Source organism: Falco rusticolus, chromosome 5, assembly GCF_015220075.1.
Source record: "Falco rusticolus isolate bFalRus1 chromosome 5, bFalRus1.pri, whole genome shotgun sequence".
NCBI lineage: Eukaryota > Metazoa > Chordata > Aves > Falconiformes > Falconidae > Falco > Falco rusticolus.
The window spans coordinates 79,140,543-79,155,186 of NC_051191.1; the positions used below are offsets into that span (position 1 = coordinate 79,140,543).

Below are 14,644 nucleotides of genomic sequence, written 5' to 3' on the forward strand. Positions count from 1 at the left end.
CGGGTCCCACCGCCGCATCCCTCCGCGCGTCGGCTCCTGCCGGGGGGTGAGGGGCTTCCCCGGCGGCTACCGGTACCGGCGCCGCGGACCCGCATGTCGGTGCGGGCTGTGCCGATCCCGAGAGTCCCTGGAGTTCAATCAGGGAAGGCGTTCTGGCCCTGGGAACGACAGGCTGTGCCCATCTCAGTCAGGAGCCACGGGCTGGGGGCCGGTGAGCCAGGCTATCCCATCAGCCGTAAGGCTCCCCATAAACTCTCCGCATGGCGAAGAAAATGCAAGATTTAAACAAAATAAAGAAAAAAAGAACAATTCTGCGGTCTGCCTGTGATCAAAGTGAACGACCTGGAGGATGCCCCCAGCTTTATGAGTAAGAAATTGGGGGGTTGACCAAGCTGACCAGTCTTCCCAATTGACCTGGACATCTTCCCCTTGCTGGCGGCTAGTGTGCGGGCACGGCTTTACAGTGGAGAAGCCGACTAATCCCCTCGCAGGCCATGAAGCAGGATTGTGGAGACCACGGTTAACAAACACTGTTTATTTATGAACATAAATAAATAAACTTTGACAGGCAAATATTTCAAGATAAAGGTGGTCGTGAATACTAAACCTTTTCTTGTTCATATGAGAAGATAAACAATTTTACTTCCATTTATTTTTCTGATCTTGAGTCCTGAATGTCGCTGGTGTCTTCTCTCAGTCTTCCCGTAGAGTTCACTGTGGAAAAGGTCAAGTTCGCTGGTTCTGGATGTTTTACAGATCAGAAGATAAAATATCCTTCTGAGCCTTTGCAATACAAAAGTAACCACTTGTGCTTCCTCAGGTGGTTCTTCATATATGGGTTGTTTCACATCTCCATAGGCAGACATAACAACAGCTTGGAAAAGATTGATCAAGACATAGATCATCGCCAACATGAAAGAGGCTAGGAAAAAAACACCCAGCAACTTGGATGAAAATGCAGTATCTCTGAAAGCTGAGATGCAGGAGAATATGGTCTGAGCTGAGTGAATCGTGCTATTGTAATTCCATTCATGCTGCCCAAAGACAAGGTAGCCAAAAGCCATAAATACAAAGAAGTAAACCACCACCATGAGAGCCACTGAGGACATTCCAGGAAGGGCTGCCAAGATACATCTTCGTGCCAGGGGCACACCATAAAAGAAGTGATGATATTTCAGAGTTTTCAAAATGACAAAAAATGCTAAAAAGCCCATAGTAATCCTTAACATGTGATCTAAATGAGCAACTGCATGAAAAGGAATGAAATCGTTTGGGTGAAGTAAGTAAAAGTTCACTATATCAGCTCCCACTTTGAACTTCATGACCTTTAAAATAACAAGGAACAGGAATACTAATTTTAAGCTGAAGTTTATCATATTGGAAATGTTTTTAATGTAATCAGTTTTTTCCTGGCCTATGATGTGAAGCTCTTCTGCAATGTAAATGAGCATAAAGGCAAGAACAATTACAAACACAAACATTTGAGCTTTAGTTTGCTGATGAAAAATGGGGAGTGCAAAAGAGTGTGCTGACAAACTTGGTTTTATGATCCCCAAATGAGACATCTCAAATATGACCGAGATGGTGCAAAAGAGGTCTGCATCTGAGTTAAATGTAGTTAGTTCGATGATCACCGCCCATGTCTTTTCATCAAGCCAGTTGCTCTGTTGTAGAGCATCCAGCCTTGTTGTTGAATTAGATCTTCCTTCTTCAGGGAAAAAGTAAAACGTGTATCCTGCTGGTCCATATGTGTGCAAATTTCCATATGAATAATACATCCATGGAGTCCTGTTTCGCTGGTAAGTGAATGCACCGTCACTGCTGGCATCCTTGGAAACAGACGGGTTGGCAACCTTTGTCCAAGTGCCAGCGTAGTCACCTTTCTCTGGTATGTCATGGCCGTATTTGCGAAGACAGTGGCTTTCACTGATCACAGAGTTATTTGCAAAGCTGAGAGGATGGGAACATTTTTTCTCGGTACCTTCAGCCCGCAGTTGCCTCATCCTAGGCAAACCAATGATTTTGGACCAGCTCTCGGGAAGGAAGGTTGGCTGAATGTCACTGTGGATCAAAGGCAAGAATGAGTCTTTCACCCACACATAGATATGTTCTAGCTTATCTACACTGGCGAGTCGTGGAGAGAATTGGTTATGGATGAACTGGTTGTAGTGGAAACTGTTGGCGTTCTCAGTGGAATAGGCAAAATTTAACAGCAGTGTTAAAAAGGCAAGATGACTGATGAAACTTTTGGCAAAAGTAAATGCCTTGCCTTTAATTTTTGCCCTTTTCAGCATGTTTGCAATTTCATCAGCATCTAAAGGTTTATACTGCTTGCTGCCTCTGAGTTTAGCAAGTTTCCGGTGCTTCTCTCTCATCTCATCAACATTCATCATTTCTGTAGCCAACCTCTTCTCATAACACTTTTCATGAGTTAACCATGCGATGTTTTCACAGTATTTTGGATGAATTGTACTCATAGCTGAGAAAAAAAATATTTTTAGAATTGAAAGTAAAATGGTCTCAATAAAGGAGATTGCAGATGCTAAAAGCCACTCTAGTGAGGTCTGATAGCCGTAAGACAAACCATAGGACACAATGAAAAACGATGATAGCCCACTTATAGCTGTAAGTAGTGCGCACAAGACATAGTTGCACCACCAACAAAAAGCTATGCGTGGTCTCTTGCGAAAGAGCATGAAGGCACTGCTTAGTGGCTTGCTTTCTTTCTGAAAGTTGCCCCCTTCTTCTGTGTAATTATTACTAAAATTGGACTCTGATGGTGGCCTCCTCTGGCAGGCCTTAGCCATTGGAGGGGAATTTGTGGTTCTTGTCTGCTCCTCTGTTCCAATTCCATTTGCGTCTCTTTCAGAAACTGTGCGATTACTCCACTTTGGGGGATCTCCCTCGCTTCTTGTCTTTCCGGAACATGACAGGCTCTGTGAGTTCCTGGGACCAGGAAGGTTTTCCAGCAGATGAATATTCGTCAGTTGTGCCGAAGTTTCTGGAAGGTACAATTTTTGCAAACTTTCCTCCGAGTTCTTCAGATTTCCAGACAGGAGGGGTGAATTTGCCTTTGGTTCCGTCTGAGCCACACCACGAGGAGAAGCTTTCTTCTGGGAATACTTCAGTAAGGCAATTATAATAATTTCCACAGGTTTGGTAATCAAAACACATTCAATTCCTACTGTTATTGCTTTCAAATACTGCAGGTATATTGGAGATTCTTCATCCTTGTCAGCATTAAAGAACATAATGCCAACAAGCAAGTTCGATAATAATACTGCTAAACAGGCAGACAGACGTTGGAGCCTGCTGAAAGTGTCACTGGCAACGGCAGAAAAAATGGAGATCCACAGATGGCCCTCTTTCAGGCTGTTGGCAAAATGAATAGAAAAATAGTCGATTCTGAGCAGAGGTGTCTTGGGGTCTGTGACGGCAAATGTCCTTTCTAGTACATGATCACTCTTGTCAAGAGAGAGCCATTTCCGGCACATGAAGAACCAGGTCTTCCTGGTGGACATATCCTCAACTTTGGCTCTGCTTAAGAACCAGCTTGGGGATGGGCCCTTGTTATTATGCCAGACCCTGAAGGAAGAAATGTCTCCCAAGTCTTTCTTAGTAGTCAACAGAAAGCAATCGGTGCTTCCTCGTTGGAAAGATGGAAAATGTGGGTGCCGTAAACAATGGACATCACTCCTGCCATTCTGGCTGATGAGCTGAAGAAAGACATCTGCTGTGGTTCCAGCTTCCCAGTGACTGCCTGTGTATAAAGTGACTAAATATCTGCCCTCATCAAAGGGGTCGTTGTCCGGCAGAACGATAATCTTGTCTTTCCTGTCCCTCTCAGCCCTGTCTTTTCTCACGGCCCAGAGGCACAAAAGAAAATAGACGGCAAAAATGAAGAGCACCGTTAATAATGTGACTGGGTTTTGAGGTATATCTGCTATCAGGATTTTTCCCAGATCTATTGCGTTGGGCGTAGCTATTACTTTGGCTGCCAGGAACCTGATGTCGTATGTGGACGCCTTTGACGCAGCGTGAACTGTCAGACTTCTGCGACTCTGCTTCATTTTGCAGACACAGTGTACCCTCTGCCAGTCAGTCAAGGAGCCAAGCCTGCACACGTCTTCTCTCCACAGACTTTGAACCCCGTCCAGAAATAAGCACTGATCACTAAAAACATGTATGCTCACCAGCCTCTGCGTTCGATACCTTACAACATACGATGTCAGCAAGACAATGGAGATGTTGTGAGGGTCTGTACCGCTTCCTTGAGCTGTGGTTGTCAACAGTGACTCTGGAAGACAGATCATATAGGGAGCCTTAATGTTACAGTCAGTGCTAGCGGTCTCATTTTCACTTGCCACTGTTGGCATGTTGTGAAAAGCAGCAAACGAGGCTGTGGGATGAGCGTGAGTGACGCTGGTGCCTGTAAATACTAGCACCTTGAAAGTAACTTGTAATTTTGTCAGGATCTGGATGTATATGCTCTTAGTGTTTCTGTTGACTTCAAAACTAAATCCTCCAGTTGTGTAAGTTTGTGTTTTATCGGGTCCCATTGCTAACTGAAAAGTTGAAGTTTCCTTCTCTTTCCTAGCAACAGTAATTTCTGCTCCTTCAGGCGTGATCCCCAGTAGATCTCCATTAGCCTTGCTCTCTGCCATTTTAAACCCCAAGACCATTGTTTTGATTTCTGATGTGTGACCTAACCAAGGGAAAGGGTTCTCGTCGAACTCAAAAAGAGCAGTGGATATCACGGCATCATGCGGCAATCCTGAATAATTTCCCTTTCTCAGTGATAGATAAAAGCAATTCCTGCAGGTGTTGCTGGTAGAGAAAGCATTTGCAATGTTCCAGGTTTCCTCTTTCTTCAGCGTGATGTTCCAGTGTTTTGTTTCCATTCGAGTCTCTGTTTCTCCAGGGACTTTGCCCTGGAAAACTATGTCCATTAAATTTTCCATGATGGAGAAGGCTTGTTTAACTCCATTTACGTTGACGTTCCTGCAATGCAGAAGAGCAGCTCTCAGGATGTTGGACAAGCATCTTAGTATTCCACTGGTCTGAATTTCTGCCTCCTCAGACCAACGGCTCTCATTCCTCTGTATCTTCAGCACTCCCGTCACCTCTGTCAGTTTCCTAATGGCAAGATCTTGTGATCTAATATTCACTTCCTCAGCTTCCTTTGTGGCTTGAGAAAGAGAAGCAACTACTTGGTTGATTTCCATTGTGCTCTCAACTGAAATATTCAGGGCTGTTTTAACCAGGTTTTCCCGAAACTGAGCCTTAGGGAGGTGGCGAGCTGGTGCTGCTTTAATATAGTTTAAGACTGAGGCTACCAGATAAGCCAAATAACCTGCTCTAATATAATCTCCAGTCTGGAGATAAGATGTCATCGGTGCACTTAAACCGCTTACTGAGGCCAGCAGTTCATGATATACAACAGCCAGTGGTCGACTGTTAATTGGGTTCCGCACACGGACATATAAACTCACCTGGGTAAATGCCCCAAGGGAATCACAGACTTGAACACAAAGTGTCAAGGTGTACTTCTGAGAGGGCACTCCAACTGGGAGAAGAGATGGAGGAGTTTTAGGCTGATAACCAAAGTACAGAATTGTGCCAAATGTATTTTCTGCCACAGAAGTTATTTTGGTAGTTTTGGGTACATCGGAAGCTACTATCACTTTATATGTCAGAGGTAAATCGCTGTCAGAAAATCCACTGCACTGAACAACAAATTTTGTCAGAAAGGCTGTGCCCTGGTGTGGGTTGATGGTACACTTGCCAGCCCTAGGAGGAGAATTTACCTTAAATGCATGTCTGTAGACTGAGGACCTACCATCCCAAGTAGTTACTTTGAATAGAAGTACGTAGAGTCGATGTGCAGTCTTTGTAAAAGTCAGAGCCCGTATAGACAGGTAAGCCCCAGACCTCCCTGTTGAGGTTCCGGAAGACCAGTCAAAGCTAATTTCTGTAGAGTTTTCTAAAAAAAGGGACCAGTAGTAGACTGGCTGGCTATTTCTTCTACAGTTCAGGCATTTTCCAGCCAAGGTAAATCTCTCTGTTGGAATTAGGGTGCTACCACAGTTTTCCAGGCATGCCACATCCAGAAGGAGCGGGGAGCCAGGCTGCACATCTACAGTTTGGTCAGCATAACTCTTCCTTCCATCCTTTTGAATCACTAGACGGAAGTAGTATAAAGCATTTCCTGGGAGGGATTCTGGTGGCATTGCTTGAACTGGACCTGAGGATGTTAACCATTTCAAATCCCTCTGGGATGGATGGCAGCTTTTTCCCGGGCTGACTTTCATGATTTTATAGTCTGACACCTCTTTAGTGCAGTACCAAGTAAATGTGATTCCCTGTAGTCCTTCCTGTGAATCAGGATCATGGGATGCGGAACCATCAAGAGTCCAATTATCAGAAAATCCTACTGTGCGGAACGTACCTCCTGCAATATTTGCCACTAGATCAGTGCTTTCGATCTGAACATAAACTTTATCTGAGCCTCTGAGAACTGTTGTGGTCCTAATTGGGGTTATTGCAACAGTGAAATAAAAGAGATACAACCCGTAATCTAAAGTAAAACTGGGAACAGTTAAGTGTATCATTTCTATGCATGCATCAAGGAAGAGTTTAGTGGTTTTGTCCAGTCTGGAATAGTTGTTGTGTCCTGAACAGGATAGATTCGCCATAGGGGCTTGATAGATATACCAACGTTACAATCTACTAGCAATCTGACAAAGAGGTAAAAAGATGTGCTCCTTTTCTGGCGCAAGACAGATGTATGAAGAACAGGTTTCTGAATCTGCACTGTGTCTATGTAACAGGCTTCTTTCTGGGAAGACACTGGTGCTTTTATTGTTTTTGCAGCATAGCTGTTGACAGTGACTCTTAAAGGAGCTGGTGTAGGTGCAGTTCTGGTACCGTTCACCTTTGCCACAAACCCCGTGTATTTCTCTGCATCAAAGGGTAAAGCAGAGCGACGGACAAACCGTTTGGCATTTCTTCCATGATTGTTGTACGTGTCCGTGCTGTTCTGGAGAAGGTGGTCTTTTTCAAGGTCTCTTTCTGCCAGAGACCTAAACAAAGTCTTCTTCTGATTCATGTAAAGATACATACTGAATTTGTACCGCTGGAAGGCCACAAACTCTATGGAGAATAACTTGTGTTGGTAGAGCACAGCATGTGCGTAAGGGCCGTCTGTGGAAACAGGGCTACTGTTCTCTTTGGTTGTGTAAAACATTCCGTGGTTGTACCTGAAAATGCAAGTGCTGCTGTCGGTCTTCCCTGGTTGAAGGTAGACATGGGTGGGAGTCGCTCTGCCTGCAGTTAGGCTCAGGGTACCACTGAGTAGATGTAATTCTCCCCTCAATTCTTCAGACCTCTTTCCATCAACATGGAAGTAAATTCTGGCCACCACTATCTCACTCAGGCTCTGAGGCTGGGGAATAGCACAGAAGTTGCTCGGCAGACTAAATGAACTGCAGAAACAGAGCCAACCTCCTACAGCCTGCGTGTCTACCACCAGTCTGTAGGCCAGTGTCCTTGGGCTAAGGGGCTGAACCTTCCTGGAAAGGCTGAGGGGCTGTTGAGAAACGCTAAGGAGCTTGGAGCTGATGCTGAGGACATGCAGCAAGTCAGGCTTTACCTTGAGATGGAGGCTAAGGCTTATGCAAGGCATCTGCTCAATGCTGACTGAAGCAACGTGGAGCCCCTGATGCCTATAGCACATGGTCAAGCTATAGCTGTAGCAGGTGGCACAAGTCTGTTGCAACTTGGCTGATGGGTAGATAGCAGGCAGTGGTGTGTCTTGGTGCTCACTGTGGGGAAGGAGGAGGCTAGATGGTCTGCCTCCCTGGCTGCTGAATTTCTGCCAGCTGGCACTCTTGAGGCGTGCACACCAGCCCCGCTCTGCTGGCTGCCACACATGGATCAGGTGAGTTTGCGGCCAAAGCACAAACAGTCGCATATCCTTCCCAGACATCTTGACACTCACGTGGTGGTGAAAGCACTTGGGTACAGTGCATGACGCAGATGAGCATTGCACTGTAAGCGCTGTGCAGCCGAGCAGCTGGAGGAGAAGGCAGACCGCTGCCGTTGAGGCCCACAGCGGAGGTGGGCGCACTGCTGCTGGAGCGTGGGCTGCAGGAGGCCAGTGGCTGGCACGTCCCAGTGGCTGGGGCCGCTCTCCAGGGGAACCAGAACCTCCTCCCGGCACCGCTGGCAAGCACGGTCTCGAGCTGTGGAAACAGCAGAACGCATGTGGGTTACCTTTGTAACTGTGTTTCTTTTACAGTCTGTTTTAGCTTTGTGGCTCTGTTGTTTGTTTGGGTGTAATGGCTACGGAGAGACTGCTAACCAACCCTGCCTATGCAATTTTATGCTAAGAGGGTTGCAGATTATCTGAAAGTTTTACTGAATCTTTCTATATTTTGTGTTTGTGAGACAGTCAGCTATAGGAGCGTTCTGATTTTTAGGAGTTAACCTCCGTGTTAGAATGAGGTTAGCACTTCTTAACCAATGACGGACGAGTTCCTATGCTGCTTGTTATCCGGGACTGTGTGACTTGAAGTCCCTATTCTATAGACCATAATAACCTTACTCTCTAGACCATAACCAGAGCACGTAGGTTCTGTTGCATACGTATAGGATAAGTTATTGGACAGCTTGACAAGGCCGATACCTAGCCGTCCAACTTGGCAACAAAACTTACTTTTGTAATACTAAAAAGCACACCCGCAGGTCAAGAGGACCCTTGCCCAGGTGAAGACCCTTCCCCTGCGCAAGCCTAGTAACAGAAGAGGATGACACACTGACGAGCGAGGGGAAGCACGCGGCCGACTCAATATGAGTGATAAAGCAAGCTTCGATTTATTACGGCGCGATTATGTCTTATATACAGTTCCAGTTAATTATGCCTACTAGTCATCTGCTGATTGGCTAAGCTCTAAAGGGTTACATTTTCATACGTCCTCCTACTTGCGGTTTCTGCGGATGGCTAGCTACATATTTTTTTTCCTCTCTTGTCTACGCGAATTCCTCAAAGTTATTTACAACATTAGGCACAAGGTCAGTGTTTTTCTCAGCTTCCTTATCAGCATGCCTCAGCATAGCTGCAAGGCCTGCTTCAGCTAACTTACGCTAACTTTGTTTCACAAAGATCTTTAAGGGAGTCATGGCCATGATCACACAGCCATTCTGCAACAACACACCACATATTATAATTATATGCAAATTGCCAACCAGTCATTGTAACTGGGAGCGTATGACCTTGTAATTTTGTGTATAAATGTAACAGTGCAATCTGCACAGGTGCGCTCGATTTATGGAGATGCCACCGAGCACCCAGTGCTGCAGTGAAGGAGGGCCTGCTTCTTAATACTGCATTGGTGTTAAGAGGTTTGATTCCCGACTTCGGTGACGAGAGGGAAAGAAAATCGTTTGACGCTCAGAGTCAGTGAGGAGCCTGTTGTATAGGGAGCTAATGAAACAGACTTGGACTCTCCTTGGGCTCTGCATATAGGGGAACTAAATGAAGGCTCAGCGGTGGGTCAGCTGTAACTACAGGGCCTGACTGTGGTTGGAGTCCTGGCAGAAGACTCAGATCCCTGTAAGGAGCATGTGCGATGCTTCATTACCGTAGTACGGCCTGTTGAATGAGTATGTTTGATTTTTCTGAGAAATGTAATGCATAATCCTCCGTGTAGCCTATATAATTTCGTTTGAGTGAACCATAGGGCACGCACCTTAGGTGGAACGATCCCCTGAGCATCCAGAGGTGCAATAACGAATGCCAGATTCTTAAAGCTACGTCGTTGTTAGGGCGTTTTTGTCGTTTCCGGTTTTGCTGACAGGTATACCCAGCGCCACAAGAAAGAAGTCTTTCGGGGCCGAGGATCGACACCAAGCATAGCCGCCGGCAGCACCGCGGCCCCCGGCGGCTCGGGAGGGCAGGCAGGCGCTGCCAAGGGGCCGGGCGAGGCCCAGCGCTCCCCGCAGGCCCCGCCCGCTGGCGGCCCGGCCCCGCTGGCGGCCCGGCCCCGGCCCCGGCCCCGGCCCCGGCTCCGGCTCCTCCTGGGGCGGGGCCGCCGGCAGCGGAGCGGCTGCGGGGTCTCATGGCGCCGCTGAGGGACTGCCAGGTGAGGGCCGGCCTGAGGCGGAGCGGGACGGCGGGCGCCCTGCCTGGCCGCCCGGCCTGGCCCCGCCGCAGCGACCGAGCGCGGGGGCTGTGGCCGCTCTGCCCGTGGGCCCGGGCCCTGCCCCTGCCCCGCCCCTGCCCCTGCCGGGCGCCCAGGGCCGGCGGGTGCGCGCCCTTGCCGTTGGGCCGGCGGGCCGTTGGGCCGGCGGGCCGTTGGGCCGTTGGGCCGGCGGGCGGGGAGAGGGGCTGCTGGCGGCGCTGGGTCTGTGCAGGGAGAGGAGCCGAGCCGGCTGAGGCTGGCGGGAGGGCGCCACTGGCGGGGCTCCTGTTGTCGCTGGTCTCCTTCAGCCCGTTACCGGCCGGGTTTCAGGTGGGGTGAGGCTGCCGTTGGGGTTTGCAAATGGCGACGAGGCCTCGCAGCCTTCCCTTCGAGCGGGGAAGCCACCCCGTGCCTGCGCAGGCTGAGTAATTGCTGTGCTTTCTTCCCGCTGAAGGTGGTTCTCCCGGTTGCTCCTTTTGTTGTCGTTTTGTAGTTAATTAGGCAGGGGGAGGTAAAAAAAGAAGTCTTGAAGGTCTTCTCAGAGTGTCATAGGTTCATGAGCGCCAGAGCTCTGGAGAAATGGAGGACGTGCTACGAGCAGCCCTCAGGAAAAAAACAAACCCTACAGATAGTCACCGGATCTCGGGACTAAAGTCGTAGCAGGAGAATGGTGAGGGCTTTGTGGCGAGAAGCGGTTAGAAGAGCCACGGCGACGGCATTGTCTCCAAGACGCATCACAAAGAAGGTTCCGCACCTGGAACTGGCGAGGAGGATTATGGGAAATGAGCGTAACAGAACTCAATGGTCGCCATACTGTGAAGGGTAACTGGTAGTTTACCTTCTGGTGGTAACCCTCCGCTCTGAGTTTTACCTACTCGCTCTCCTTGTCCCGTGGGTTTCTTCAGTCACAGTGTGATCCCTGAGTACAGACACGCCCCAAGACGAGTGTTCCAAGCAGCCTGGGCAGGACTGCTTGTGTAGGGCCCAGAGGACAAGGGTTACTGGCTCTTCTGTGCTCCCAGTAGCTCTTTGGTGCTTGGTTGACAGCAATAATTGGGTTTGGAGCAGCTCCGGTATGTCTCTGAGGAGTCAGCAGCTGTTACAGCGTTAGTTCTCTGCAGCCCATTGTCCTGGCGTGCTAACAGGAGGAGCAGTGGCATAACGTGATGGGATGCATCCTCCTGCTGCCATCCTCCTGTTGCCAGAGTGGGAGTCTTGCAGTGAGCTGTGAGTTATGTGGGCTGTAGCCTTGGCAGAGCAGAGGCTTTCTAGAGTGGGTCGAAGCAGCATGTACCTCAACTAGATCAGCAGAGTCCTTAGTGATGGGTGCAGGCCTTCCTAACCCTTGGTCTGCTGTTTTGTTCAGATGCTTATGCACAGACCTTTTTGTTCCTATGAATCTTAGCATTGACAAGTCTCAGAACGGGATGACATTTTCTATTTGGCAAGTACCTTGAGCTGTTGTGCAAAATCGGCGGTGGCAAAGAGAGCTGCTTGAAATGGAGCTTGTTTCTGATGACTGGTGATGAAGGTGGTTCCTGGCCTCTTTTGCAGGGTACCTTGAAAGGCAGCAGGCCTTACCTCACTACCCTCCTGACTTTTCTCTTTGCGCTGTTTCTGGATGTAGTATGAATGGTGAAAAACCCGTGCAATTTTATCTTCAGGTCTAGCCTTTCAGGCTTGTAGTTTTGAACACTCTAGTGCTTGAGCCGTTGGAACGTGAGCCTTTAATCCAATCACAGTGGGAAAGTTTTAGGACATATTGACAAAGATGTCTTTGCCTGGTGACTTAAAATTTTTTGACAGTTGGGTCATTAGAGCTCGGGAATACATTAAGTTGTGAAATGAGACACAAGCTGAATTCTTGCAGCATCCACAAGGACTAGTCCCCCATTAGGAGGAGTCTGAATTGGCTTGCCCCCGGTCTGTTTTTATGTGATGCTGTACATTCTGTGTGCTGGCATAAAAGTGATGTTGAAGTGATTGGGGCAGCTCCTCAAATGTGTGTATGCTTAAACAGAGATGTATATGGTGTGCTGAATGTAAATGTGCTTGAGAAGCTCACAGTCTTAGAAGCAGTGATGGATGCAGTGTAGGAATGCTGAGTGGAGAGTACTTAGTAGAAATAAACCCAAGCGTTGTTCTAAATACCTGAATAGGTTACCAAGGGAAGCACCCCGACTTGTGAGATGACTGGCTTTGTGGTTGTGTGGCCATCCCGTGGGGGAGAAGAGGCCTGCAAGCCACAGGAGATGACATGCCTGTTTGCTGTAGGCACCACATGAGCAAGTTAAGCATTTTGAAATAGGCATTGGATTTTTGATTTTGTCACCAGAGTTACTTAGGAGAGCAGTCATGGAGACAACCGTGGAACAGGGTGCTGTAGCTGCTGCAGCTTAATTCCACCATTGAGTGAACTGTGCGTCTGCCTAATGAACTCTTTTTGCTCTCCAGCAGTCAGCAAGGAGATGTGGCACCTTGGTCAGTGTTACGTAGCTTGTTAAGAAACTATGGCAGCCTGATTCTGTTTTGCCTTTTAGCTTTATCAAATGGCCATGTTCTTGCTTTTTGTAAGGCTTGTGTACCAATCTGTGGTCCAGCCTCTTTGTTGATTTAAGTCCAGTGGCCTGGTTAGTGGACTTGCTCTGCCAGGCTGTTTGGCCTGCAAGTTGCTTAAGGTGTTGATTTCAGTTATAAAAGAACGGGATTTTATTTAACCGTATCTCTACTTCACACGAGGTGTGTCTGCAGCAGTTGGGACTAGCCTGAAGGTGAGTTGTAGTGAATTAAGAATGGGTCTCATTAGGAGATGTGTAGCCCATCAAGACCTTCTGTTACACTTTATAATTTTGTGCTCCTTTATTCCCACTGCTAGCCCCAACTAACTGAGTCTTCAGATGTAATACAACTGAACAAAAGGTTTGTGTGTCTGCCTGCATTGTCCTTTCAGCTTTTCTGTTTTTTTTCTTTTTCTTTTTTTGTTTAAAAAGCATAGTTGAAGAAAATGTCAGAACACCATCAATTTGAGAATCTGTTGATGTAGTCTGGAAAACGAGTGTGTAAAATGGGCGGGTTTGTATCTGCTTATTGTGCAGGCCTGGCAGGATGCTGGACTTGTCCTGTCCACGACTAGCAATGAAGCCTGTAAGCTCTTCGATGCTGCGCTGACGCAGGTATGACCAGGGGGAAGTAAGAAAATGTGATTTGAAGGGACTTGTGCCTGAAACAACCTTTGCTGTAGCTGATGTTTAAATTTCTTATCAACTGGGAGAGCGTCCAAGTCAGGCTGCCACAGGACTTCAGCCATCAGCAGGCAGCAGAAAACCCTGGTGGCAGAGGGCTATGCCGGATGCTGCAGCTGCGAGGAAACCTCAGCCAGCATGCTCATCCTACCTGACACTGAAGAGGCAACCAGTCGATATAAACTGCGCAGAAGTCCAGTTCTGTTGGTGGCCAAACTATGTTAAAGAAGATAACAGCTTTTCTGTTTCCCTACTACGCAAACCCTATGTGAAGGCAATGTTTGTCTTTTAGTCATTTGCCTTGCTCACTTTTGAATTTTAAATGCCTGGGAGAACAGAAAGAAGCTCAATGTCATCAGGGATTCCTCGACCCTCTCTCTCTGTCTCTGTTACAGTACGCCACCTGGACCAGTAATGAGAGCCTTGGAGGTATTGAGGGACGTCTCTCCAGGTTAAAAGCAGCAGATCCTAATTTTAGTGAGTATAACCTTTAATTCCGAGCATGGAAAGTGCTGGATAATACTTGGTGTCGTGGTGTTTAACTTTGTTTACGCAAGGGGAAGGTGGTGGCTTACAGAATTCTGTAAAACTTCAGACTCTAGCAGGCTGGGATGATTTTGTGTGGTTTTTTCTTCTCTTCTGAAACCTTTTAAAATGGCTATCATGACAAGCCTCTAAGAACTTTAGGCTTATGAGACTTTTTGGACCCCTGTGTCTACAAGACAATCGTGCTTAAAATAAACAGCTCCCCTCATGTTTCTCTAGAGATGACTAATGCTGTACAGCTCAACCTGTAATGTGCTGTTTTCCGTAGCAATGGGACATGTCATTGCTAATGGTTTGGAGCTGATTGGCACTGGAAGTTCGGTGCGGCTCAGCAGAGAGCTGGACAGTGCGATGAGAACAATGATGATGCTTTCAATATCACAGCCACTGACTGAGCGGGAGAAGCTTCATGTAGCAGCGTTGGACATGTTTGCTAGTGGGTAAGTCCCCTGTCACCCCACTTAAATATCTGTGATGAGTTTTAGGTACCGCAGGTGGAAACAGTAGTAGGTCGTAGTGTTTCCTGACATTAGGTGACATGTAGCAAAGGATCAGGGTGAGGTGTCAGTGGTTGTTCTTGCATTTCTCTCTCCATACTGTAATCACCATGACTATCCCAGACGCGAGGCCTGCTGAGAAGAGATTAACCACTGATCGTTGTATTTTTTTTACTAC

General features: G+C 47.6%; 2 protein-coding genes across 2 annotated transcripts; one reads left to right on the forward strand and one right to left on the reverse strand.

Moving 5' to 3' along the window:
• Positions 1-190: 190 nt before the first annotated feature.
• Positions 191-8,293, reverse strand: PKDREJ (polycystin family receptor for egg jelly; the record flags this gene model as incomplete). The annotated part of the gene is given in 2 exon segments (XM_037390199.1): positions 191-6,619; positions 6,622-8,293. Coding segments are annotated over 2 exon segments (7,674 nt in total), but the record flags the coding sequence as incomplete, so codon positions are not given.
• Positions 8,294-10,004: 1,711 nt separating this feature from the next.
• On the forward strand, positions 10,005-14,487 carry LOC119149227 (tetratricopeptide repeat protein 38-like). Its single transcript, XM_037390263.1, has 4 exons — positions 10,005-10,142; positions 13,277-13,354; positions 13,819-13,900; positions 14,238-14,487. The coding sequence occupies exons 1-4, from the start codon at positions 10,119-10,121 to the stop codon at positions 14,411-14,413; spliced, it is 360 nt and encodes a 119-aa protein (XP_037246160.1). The 5' UTR covers positions 10,005-10,118; the 3' UTR covers positions 14,414-14,487.
• The last annotated feature ends 157 nt before the right edge of the window (positions 14,488-14,644 follow it).

Coding starts and splice junctions, on each gene's coding strand:
- LOC119149227 (XM_037390263.1), top strand. CDS start 10,119: ATGGCGCCGCTGAGGGACTGCCAG. Junction 10,143..13,276: donor CGCCGCTGAGGGACTGCCAG/GTGAGGGCCGGC, acceptor CTTATTGTGCAG/GCCTGGCAGGATGCTGGACT. Junction 13,355..13,818: donor TCGATGCTGCGCTGACGCAG/GTATGACCAGGG, acceptor TCTCTGTTACAG/TACGCCACCTGGACCAGTAA.